Source organism: Mytilus trossulus, chromosome 10 (genome assembly GCF_036588685.1).
Source record: "Mytilus trossulus isolate FHL-02 chromosome 10, PNRI_Mtr1.1.1.hap1, whole genome shotgun sequence".
Classification (NCBI taxonomy): Eukaryota; Metazoa; Mollusca; class Bivalvia; order Mytilida; family Mytilidae; genus Mytilus; species Mytilus trossulus.
Genome location: NC_086382.1, coordinates 73176331 through 73188392, shown reverse-complemented (window position 1 = coordinate 73188392; position 12062 = coordinate 73176331). Strand labels below are relative to the sequence as shown.

The window sequence follows — 12062 nt, the reverse complement described above, 5'->3', positions numbered from 1 at the left end:
TCAGATTGGCAGGTTTCTGCTGACCTTGACCTCATTTTCATGGTTCACTGGCTATTCTTCAGCTCTTTGTGGTTTGTGTAAAAGAGAAGATGTGATATGATTGCCAATGAGACAACTCCCCACAAGAAACCAAACGATACAGAAATTAACAACAGGTCACCATATGGCCTTCAACAATGAGAAAAGCTTATAGCACATAGTCAGCTTAAAAAGGGCCTGAAATGACAAATGTAAAACAAAGAAAACAAATGGCATAGTTTATGTAAAAAAAAAATAATGACCAACAAAAATGTAACACATAAACAAAGGACAAGCCTCAGAATTACAGGCTCTTGACTTGGGACAGGCACATTCATACAGATCCCAACCCAGCCCTAGCCTGGGACATTGGTGTAATTTGGTTTGTTTTTAAAGAACTATACGCAATAGGTGAACTATATTTGGTGTACATGGAGAAATATTGACGTAAACATTTTGGTCTAGATTGTATTTTGTGACGTTGACCTCATTTTTAGCTCACCTGGCCAAAAGGCCAAGTGAGCTGTTCTCATCACTTGGCGTCCGGCGTCCGGCGTCTGTCGTCCGTTGTCCGTCGTCTGTCGTTAACTTTTACAAAAATCTTCTCTGAAACTACTGGGCCAAATTAAACCAAACTTGGCCACAATCATCATTGATGTATCTAGTTAAAAATTTATGTTTTGTTACCCGGCCAACCAACCAAGATGGCCGCCATGGCTAAAAATAGAACACAGGGGTAAAATGCAGTTTTTGGCTTATAACTCAAAACCCAAAGCATTTAGAGCAAATCTGACTAGGGGTAAAATTGTTTATCTGGTCAAGATCTATCTGCCCTGAAATTTTAAGATGAATCAGACAACCCATTGTTGGGTTGCTGACCCTAAATTGGTAATTTTAAGGAAATTTTGCTCTTTTGGGTTATTATCTTGAATATTATTATAGATGGAGATAAACTGTAAACAGCAATAATGTTCAGCAAAGTAAGATTTACAATAAGTCAAAATGATCAAAATGGTCAGTTGATCCCTTTAGGAGTTATTGCCCTTTATAGTCAATTTTTAACCTTTTTTCGTAAATCTCCATGATCTTTTACAAAAATCTATTCCTCTGAAACTATCGGGCCAAATTAATCCAAACTTGGCCACAATCATCATTGATGTATCGCGTTTAAAATTTGTGTTTTGTTACCCGGCCAACCAACCAAGATGGCCGCCATGGCTAAAAATAGAACATAGGGGTAAAATGCAGTTTTTGGCTTATAACTCAAAAACCAAAGCATTGAGAGCAAATCTGACTGGGGTTAAATTGTTTATCTGGTCAAGATCTATCTGCCCTGAAATTTTAAGATGAATCAGACAACCCATTGTTGGGTTGCTGACCCTAAATTGGTAATTTTAAGGAAATTTTGCTCTTTTGGGTTATTATCTTGAATATTATTATAGATAGAGATAAACTGTAAACAGCAATAATGTACAGCAATTTAAGACTGAAAAATAAGTCAAAATGACCAAAATGGTCAATTGACCCCCTAAGAAGTAATTGTCCTTTATCATCAATTTTTAACAATTTTCAAAAAATTTACAAATTTTTACTAACATTTTCCACTGAAACTACACGGACAAGTTCATTATAGATAGAGATAATTGTAAGCAGCAAGAATGTTCAGTAAAGTAAGATGTACAAACATATCACAATCACCTAAACACAATTTTGTCATGAACTGTCTGCTTCCTTTGTTTAATTCACATATACCAAGGTGAGCGACACATGCTCTTTTGAGCCTCTAGTTATGGTTTGATGGTCAATGTTAAGGTTTTTGGTAGGTATTATGGTATACTGTTGTCTCTCTGTCTGTCTGCCCATCTGTCATCCATCTATCAATCTGTCCATCATCAACATGTTGGACAATAACTTAAAAATTATTAGACCAATTTGCATAATTCTATTTATGTAAGCTCCTTTTTAATTTTTATAAAGTTTAGATTTTATTTTTCTGAGTAATGGTGTTATTTATAAAAAAAAGTGATTTTTTTTCCAGTTTTTGGACAATAACTCAATGAAATTGGTGAATTGTTATAAAGAATTCTCTACTGAAATCTCATGGTTAATCTGGAAAAAACTTGCTAACTTAGTATTTAGTTTAGGAAATATATTCTGAATGTCTGCCAAACAAGTGTATGTGGAAGTAAAAAAAGAGCTTAGTGGTCAAATCACCTACAATAGCAGGGGGTATTATGTTTTCTTGTCTCTGAATCCAGATATCATTATTTCTGTTAGGCTCTTTGTCCTTCATTTTAGTATAATACCTTGAAATTGTTATAAAATTAACCCAAAATCGATACATTTATTGATAACAATGAGAAATTAGAAAAAAGAATTGATTTTGACTAAGAGTTTGTGGGCCAACATGGAAACATTATACTGTCAACATGGCTTGGTTCCCTAGGAACATATTTTCTTGTTTGCTAGCCTTTGAAATGAAAGTTTATGTGAATATACATCCATTATATTATAGGCAATTGCCTTTCAATGGAGAAAAACACTGACTTTCAGGGTATGTTTTTTCTGTTTATGAACCCATATGGCATCCCTATAATAGAATATAACAAAAGGCTGTCAGAGTGAAAATGATTTTTGAAAATCTGAAATCCTGACTATAATCAATTCAACAGGTACAATCATTGATAGACTATCTACACATAAACTATACTTATAAATTTCACCATTTCTGTTCAAAGGGAAATAACTGAAAATAAAAATAAATCATAAAAACTGGAAATCCTATTTTTTGAACTTACATGTAAATAAACTAACAGATTAATAGTTTATAGTCTTAGATGCATGATTTTTTTTATTAGTTGTTAGTGGCTTTGAACTAGCTGTTAGATAACTGAGAGTTATCTCAGATCTTTTTCTAGTGTCTTTTTGTTTAAAAGGATGTACAAGTCCATGTCCTCCTGTATTTTTGTCCATCTGATGAGTTAAGCCTTTTTCAACTGTTTTTTTTTATAGTTCGTTCTTATGTTGCACTGCCCCAGGTTAAGGGGAGGGTTGACTCCCGCTATCATGTTTAACCCCACCACATTACTTATGTATGTGCCTGTCCCAAGTCAGAAGCCTGTAATTCAGTGGTTGTCGTTCGTTTATGTGTTAAATATTTGTTTTTTTCCGTTCATTTTTTTGTATATAAATTATTAAAGGCCATTAGTTTTCTCGTTTGAATTGTTTTACATATCTGGGCCTTTTATAGCTGACTATGCGGTATGGGCTTTGCTCATTGTTGAAGACCTTACAGTGACCTATAGTTGAATGTCTGTGTCATTTTGGTCTCTTGTGGACAGTTGTCTCATTGGCAATCATACCGAATCTTCTTTTTTATAAGTATGACTTTTTGCTATTACAGTCCATAACTCAACAACACTATGATCTAATTTGACCTTCATGAAGTTTTGGGAAACAACAGTATAATCTAAATTTAAAAAGATTACATTAAAGTATTAACAAAATATTGCACAGACAATTCTCTAATAATCTTTTTTCACTACTGAAGGTCTACAACTCTACTGCTAGAAAAGCTGAAAATCAAATGTGACATTCATTTAGTCTCAGGAAACGACATATCTTAATTTGAAAACATTTTGTCAGAAGTGTTTTCATGTTAATGAATGGACAGCAGCTGCTTACCCACTGTACATTCTCAAATTAATAACCGATTTTTCCTTCGTACATTTGGTTAAAAATAAGAAGATATGGTAAGATTGCCAATGAAACAATTATCCACCAAAGACTAAATGTAGTTGTTGTAAGCAACTGTAGGTCATCATAATACGCCAACATTGAGTAAAACCCAAACAGTAGAGTAATTATGCTATTAAAAATCAAAATTTTCATAGTGTTTTACTAACCTTTTGTCAGTTGTTGATCCAAGGCATTTATATACTTTCAGGTTGTCAATACGAAGGAAGAAATTATCGCCATGGTGATACCATAACAGCTGACAAATGTTCCAGGTGTATCTGTAGAGAAGGTAAGAAAAGCAGCTTAATTACCGGTATAAAAAAAGTGGTATGATTGCCATTGAGACAACCTTTCACAAGAGACCAAATGATACAGAAATTAACAACTATAGATCACCATATGGCCTTCAACAACTTTACTTTAACTTTAACTTTATTCAGATGGTGTGGACTAAAAGATCTGTACATTGTCTTTTATAATGCTGTTTATACTGGAAAATATCTTCACTAGCTACTGATGGCAATATCGTTCAATATCGTTCTATTCATATACATGTATCAATAGAAAGGTAAAACTTTTGTACAAGGGTCAAGTCTGTGGTAATATAATTCATACCTGGTAGTCCTATGTATTTGATGATATGTCTGTGACAGTAGTTAGGCTAGGTCAACAACTAGATCACCTTATTCTATATTTCATGCTCTTTTTTGCTGATTTATGATCTACAGGTGAGTTGGATTGTCAGCGTCCACAGTGTTCACCACCCAGATGTAGGAACCCAGTACAACAACAAGGTGACTGTTGCCCCTCTTGTACAGAGTGCCAGTATGGAGGACAGACATACCAAAATCTACAGAGGTTTACTCCATCTGAACGGCCATGTCTGTCTTGTCAGTGTAATGTAAGTTATACATGTAATGTGGTAGACAGGTACTGTGGATAGTTTATTTACGTGGGCACCAATTTTTGTGGATTGAGAATGGCTGTTTTTGTGAATGTTTGATTTCATGGTTTTGCCATAGTCTGCATATAAACATAAATTTGCAATTGACAGATTGAAGATTTAGATTTGTGGTTCACCTGTACCCACGAAATCCAAATAATTAGTATCCAAAGAATAATAATGAATCCGTCAGTAAAGCAAAATAAGCTGATACTCCATTTCAGTACCACGACAAAAGCAAAATATTTTCAGATCAGAAAGATTATTTCAGCATATAATTTGTGAAACAAACAAAGATGAAGGGAAACAAAGAGATTGAATGAAAATAAATGAGATATTTAAACTTCAAAATTGTTTTTTAAAATGAAATTAACACAGAACCTTTCATATCTAATGCATGGGAAATTGACAATATAGAGTGTCAGACTGTTACTTTTATCCTTTGTATAATGATAACTTCTCTGCTTTCAGAAAGGGGAAGTAACCTGTGAGGACAAGAAACTGACCTGTCCACCTTCTTCCTGTAGCCACCCGGACACATCCCCAGGTCAGTGTTGTCCATCCTGTAGGGGATGTTTCTTTATGAGGAGGAAGTTCAGAAACAATCAGAAGTTTGTTCCACCAGGTGGTGACGCTTGTAAAATATGTCTCTGTAGGGTAAGATAAGTATAGTGCTAGTAAACTGCTTTGGATAAATTTGATATGAAGATGTGCATTAGATTTACGAAGGTTAAACACTTTTAATTTGGAGTATATTTTGAATATTGAAAATTTGACATTAAAGCAAATGAATAATAAAGGGACAACAACATATATATCTCACTATAGATTGGTTTACTTACTGAACCTAACTTGTCTTGTTTTTGTAAAGTTGCTATTTCATTGAGTATTACTATATATGCATTTGTACCCCAATTTTTTATTGGTATTTTGTCAATTGAAAAATATTACATTGAATGCAGGTTCTATTTAGCTTCATATCAAGGATAGACTGTTTTTATTTGAATATTATAAAACCAAAGGTTAACTGGGGTATAGAAATTTGGTTATCCATTATTAATGGCCCGTATGATTGTGTGTAAATGTATTCAATAAAAAATTACGTGGAAATATTTATTGAAAAGTATAATATAGTTTTATGTTTATAGGATGGAACAGTGGACTGTCAGGACATGGGTTGTCCCCCTTTGAACTGTATCAACCCTGTCAAACCACCAGGTCATTGCTGTGGTACCTGTCCAATGGCCTGTACTGTACTTGGCAAGACATACAACGAAGGACAAATGTTTGACGATCCTAAAGACAAATGTTCTGTGTGTATGTGCACAGTAAGTAACCATAGCAACTAATTATCAATATAAATCATACATATGTTTATCCATACTATCATGACTATATCTCATTTGATGTAATTTCAGTTTTGCTTTTATCTTATTTTATTGTCTTGTGAAAGTTTTCAATTGAGCAACAAAGATATATAAATGATGTTGCTTTTGCTTTATTTTATTTCATTTATTTATTATATATGGGAAATACATTATCAGTGTTATATGAACCTTATAATGTTCAATGTGTGTATTATTTCATGTATATTAAAGTTACTACCAGTCATTCAATATTGTCAAATTAGAACTGCAGTGATTTTATATGACACCATTGACCAACTTAGTTTATCTTTCAAGTATAAAATATATGCCAGATCAGACCATTTGTTATGTGGATTCATGAGGTTTTGTTTCAATTCATGCTAGCCTTGGTCTTTTTGAACTGACCATCCAGTATTGGCTTTTGTTTATTGTTGAAGGTTATTGCCAGACATTCATAGATACAGGCTGTTGTCAAAGACCATTATAAAACTTTAATGTTATGATATCAACGATCTTTGGTTGGATTGCCGTTGACAGTTCAATCATATGATACTTTTATTTTTAATGCCCCCATTCCTAGGCAAAGAGGGCATTAAGTTTTACCCTTGACTGTCCATTCCAATTTCTTTTCCCCACTCTTTAACTTTACTTGAGTTTTTCTCATCCAAATTTTATGAAACTTCTTCATAATGTTGAGAATCAAAACTCACCGACAGAATTCGAGTTTGGGCAGTAAGTCACTGTTCTATGAGTTATGCCCTTGAAAACTTAGAAAATTTTCAAATTATTTTTTCCCACACTCTTGTTGCTGTTTCAAAATATTATGATACTTACACACAATATCACCAAGCACATATCAAGTTCAGTTGCATTTCTTTCACTTTTCTGGAGTTATGTCCCTTTACAAATGGAAAAAAATGCTAAGTTTGCCATCTATTCATAAGAGGGCGTCTGTGTCCCATTGACACATTCTTTTATTTTTAATTTGATAATGAGATAATTGTTAGATCGAATTAATTGACTGGTAGTATTTGTATCTGTTTGTCATGTGATATTTATATAAATCTGATTGGTGCTTACACAGAGATCTAGAACAGGGGTGAGTATTACCAGTGCAACACGTTTGTCTTGTTTGGAATGCATTTTCTGTTAACTTGCTTATACACCCTCTCTTTATATGTTTGAATGTTTTAAAATTTGTAAAAAGTGTTACATAAATGATTTACCATTTGAAAAATGAAAATTGTGTTAAAAAGGAATTATTTGAATGGAATAATTTTAAATTCTGCAAAATTAATTAATAAGAAATATATGATAAAAACTAACACAGTTTTGGAGGGTTAGACATGCTTGCATGGCTAAGGGGGTTTGGTTAGTTCATATTGAAATATCAGTGAAAGTGAAATGCACCCATAGCTCACCCTCTTTAGTTCGATTAGTTTTCATCTTACATTTCTGATCAATTTTCAAGGATTCAAAATTATTTCATATTCAAATAAATCCATGTTTATTGAACATACTGTGGATTCATTATTTTTCATTGAATACCAATTTTCGTGGGTACAGGTGAACAACGAAATTAAATGTTCAACAAATAAAATATTTTCATAAGGCTTACTATACAGAGATTGGCAAAACCACAAAATCAAATATCCACGAATATGCCAGTTTTCAGCATTCCACGAAAATTGATACCCATGAAAATAAATGACCCCGCATATTCACAAATAAACATGCGATTTGACCAGATGATGTTTTAATCATTGTCAAACGCATTTTGAAGACCTTGGATGTAGAGTGGGAGATGAATTTGAACCTTCTGCTCATTTGTTAAAAAAAGTACTTCTGATAAGGTGCTCTTATCATCTGCATCGAGCTAAAATAGACAGTTTCTGGTTATGTGTATAGTATCATAGAAAAAAACAACAGAAAACACCAGTGAAAATGTCTTTTCTTCTATGATAAATAACAGATAGATTAACTATGAAAGTTATTGAGGTGATGGTATTTCAAATGTAAACCTAACCAAAGTATCTGTTTATCTTTAAGTAAATATTTTAACAGTTTATCTAACAAAGTAGACATTGCATTTACAGTAATAAAACTAATTAAACAATACTTATCTTTTAAAAAATGTAAAATACTTATTAAATGATATAAAACCGTACTCTACAATACTAAAAAAAAATGTGGTACTTGTTATACACTCTATATACCCTTGGTATCTAGTCATTAATTGACTATTGATAGACCCTATCCTATATCCTATCTTCTACATAGAGTATCACATAAAACTCCTAGGTTCAGGGGAAAGTATTAATGCATTATTGATAATAGCATCTGAAATCATAGACAATTTCAGCGGGATAGGGGTTTCTTTGGGAAAATTGGGTTGATCATATAGGGAATCACTAAAGCATGACTGTAGCGTGCCCCTTCTGATGGCAGTCAGTTGGACCCCTTATGAAAAGTACTAAATCAGCACCTGAAAATGTTTACAAACAGATTTTATATTACTTATTTGTTAACACCCAAGTTGTACATAAATCTGCAAAATTATTTATTATAAAAGAAAAAAAATATATCGTTTTACAATTAACCAAAAAAGTCAATAATATTTTCAGTTTCATTTTTTGCTTACCTGGCTTTGGACCAGTTTTAACTGTTGTCTTAGGTTTGTACATATCAAATCATACCTAAAACAACAGGGCCTATGAAAACAAAGCTAGTAGTGATAAAATTTGTCTGAGTACAAAATGTATAAAGACATCCCATGACTTGGCTTCCTTCTAATGAACAAAGATTTACATTGATGGTTATTTGAGTAAAGGTTCATACAGGTTTTTCTATTAAGCCTTAGAAAATAGTGGTATTTTGCTTTGACAAGACACTTATTTGAAAATACAAAACTTTTTTGACAGAAAACTTCATTATGTTGAATTGTCAGCTTTTGTCGTTTTGAACATTACTACACATTTTATTCTGATGGCACAGCTTTTACAATTGCTTCCCGAACCAGAATTCTGAATTTCTGAACAGTACAGCTATGACATTTACAGGATCTTTATATTTTCTTTTGTTTTTCACTTGCTGCTTGTATTTTCACATTGTTTCGTGTGGTATATTACACGCTGCATGCTTCAGCATGTTTCTTGAAATAATTGAGTTTTTCCTCTTTTATTTCCCAAAGTTTACCATCTTTAAGAATTTTCTTAAGGATTAAATTCCTTTTCAATCACATTTTTTGCTGAATTCAAGTTAAATACAATGCACTGACATTTTACTTAATCTTGTATTTAGGGCAGGAGAATTACGGTAAATTTCTTCATCTCTCATTGTGACAATTTGACCACAGACAAGACAATAGAAACATTTTCATATGTTATAATTCAATAAATTTGAAGTTTATGATACTGTTACAGTAGAATTTTACATGAAATAATAGATGCAACATACAAGGCTTGATGATTTGTTATTTAATGAATAAACTTGGAAGAGAATTAATATAATATTATAGGTTATATAGTTTGATATCTAGGAATAGGTTTTTAAATATAAATTGGAAGATTCTTAAACAATTCCTGACACCAAGCAGCAGTCATATAATTAACCAACAAATAGAGTTAACCAACAAATAGAACTTCAAAGTGTCAGGCAGCACTCAGTTTCTTATTCTGAAGTATTGTTGATAATTTCCTTCCTTTATTCACGTCATAACCAATATCAGTCAGAATGAAAATCACATTTCATTGCTAGATCTAGTGTTAAATGCAATGCACTGAAATTTTACTAAAGTTGGTAGGAAAAATACAGTCAATTTCTTCATCTATATTATGAATAATATAAGGAATATGAGATGAAGAACAATAGTAAACAGCTGTATTCCTTTGCTTTTGAGCTTTTTTCATGCGTGTGTAGTGATATTTTTGGTCATCATACACCATAATCTTTCTATACTATCAGTTCATTTTCATTTTTATTGTCTGATCACTTATACTGACCAAGACACTACCTTTTGTAGTAAACCGACTAAAGGATATCATCTTAATTTTACTTTTTCATATTTTTTTATTATTAAACTTGACAAAGTATATGTTTTGAGATAGATTTAAATGTATAATGAATGATTTTGTTTTATTTTTAGAATGGGGAAGTGAGATGTCAGATGAGAAGTTGTCCTCAAGTCACATGTAGCCATCCAGCCCAGCGTCCAGGAGAGTGCTGTCCATCTTGCTTTATGTGTAGATATAATGGACAAAATATCTTAAATGGACAGAATTACATTGACCCCAGACAACCATGTGTAGAATGTTCCTGTTCAGTATGTTTTTAATGATCATGATTATAAAGAAAACAAATTATTAGAGAAAGATTTTCTGCTCTGATGTTGGGTCATTCATCTGTTTGACATACCGTTCAGCGGGTTATTTTCGCGGGGTGTAAATTTTCGCTTATTTTCGCGGATAGAACAAAATCGCCAAAATAAATTCCGCCAATTTAAAAGTGTACATGCAAAGGTATTGATAAAAGTTTCGAAACCGCCAAAATAATAACCGCAAAAATATTTCATATACCTTATTTAATGAAAATCGCGAAATTTTACACCCGCGAAAATTGCCCGCTATACGGTATTACCCATTTACATTATCAATTTTTCTTTTGTAAATATGAAAATTTAGGTCTTTTCTCATTTCTTTTATTTTGAAACGCCATACTATTTTTCCAGAAAACGGTTGTAGATATGTATAAAGTTTACCCAAAGAATGAACTGTATTAAGTCTAGATATGACATTAGACCTTTAGGCTCAAAATTCTTGGTAGAGTTAATACACGAACTAAAATTTTATATTCTATCTGCACTCTGGGCTGTATTTGGCATTGCATTCTTCTTTTGTGCTTAATCTCCCCTCTGTCTGATTAAAAAAAAAATTGAGGCGAACAAATACCAAAGTGACATTCAAACTCATTAGTCAAAAATAAACTGATCACCATGGCTAAAAAGAAGAAGACAAACAGACAAACAATGTTCACTTAACACAACATAGAAAACTAAAGACAAAGCAACACAAATAATTAAATAGGGTAGTGCCTTTTGGGAGTTTATTCATCAAAATGTCATTGACCATGGAATGAAATTGACCAACAGTATGTGCAGTACTAATTTATACACCATAGTTATAAGTTCAAGGTACATTGATAGAACATTTTGTTTTTAACCTATAAGAGTAGCATTTCTTGTTGCTCACAACTGTTATATCTTTTTCATTTTCATTAAGTTATTTTAACATGTAAAGAATAAAAACCACAAATGTTGTCCATTTGAGTTTGCCTTCTTGTTGATTCTACCATTTATCATCTGTTTTCAGTATGGTATTGTAACATGTACAGATAAGATAGGTGAATGTCCCCCCATAAGTTGTCCTTACCCAGAGACAGAGCCTGGTAGTTGCTGTCCTGTATGTAAACCAAAGGATTGTGTCATCAATGGAGTGGTGTTCAAAGAGGGATTGACCTTCACCAACCCTGATGACAGATGTCAGGACTGTCAGTGTGACAGAGGTCAACCTAGATGTAGGACAAGATCCTGTCTGGAGGTCAGATGTAGATATCCTAGTTTTACTGCTGATAAGTGTTGTCAGGAGTGTGTAGGTGAGTTAAACAAGAAATGTCTCATTCTATGTTGCTGTTGTTTCATTATTTGTGTGGGTTGTACAGTGGAACATGTGAACCTCGAAATTAAATGTTCAACGAATGACAAATTTCCTGTAGGCTTGTCTACAGATTCAGGAAAAACCAAGATATTAAATATTCAAGGACATGTAAATTTACCTTAATCCACAAAAATAGGTACCCATGACAATAGCCTAGGCCATTGATTTATTGTATGACATTGACTTTATATCAAATTATATATTCAAATTATTCTGATGGGATTATGTAAAATAACAAAGAATTATATAATGAAGTGTGATTTAAATGTTCCAAATGAAAGCTCA

The 12062-nt window shown here is 32.6% G+C and overlaps 1 protein-coding gene across 1 annotated transcript in view; it reads left to right on the top strand.

Moving 5' to 3' along the window:
• LOC134688144 (kielin/chordin-like protein) overlaps positions 1–12062 on the top strand; it is a 76646-nt gene that overhangs the window by 44296 nt on the left and 20288 nt on the right. The window contains exons 16-22 of the mRNA XM_063548617.1: positions 3965–4045; positions 4485–4657; positions 5171–5356; positions 5848–6027; positions 7151–7165; positions 10211–10387; positions 11433–11715. Coding sequence (XP_063404687.1) covers positions 3965–4045; positions 4485–4657; positions 5171–5356; positions 5848–6027; positions 7151–7165; positions 10211–10387; positions 11433–11715 — 1095 coding nt within the window. The remainder of the gene's footprint in view (positions 1–3964; positions 4046–4484; positions 4658–5170; positions 5357–5847; positions 6028–7150; positions 7166–10210; positions 10388–11432; positions 11716–12062) is intronic.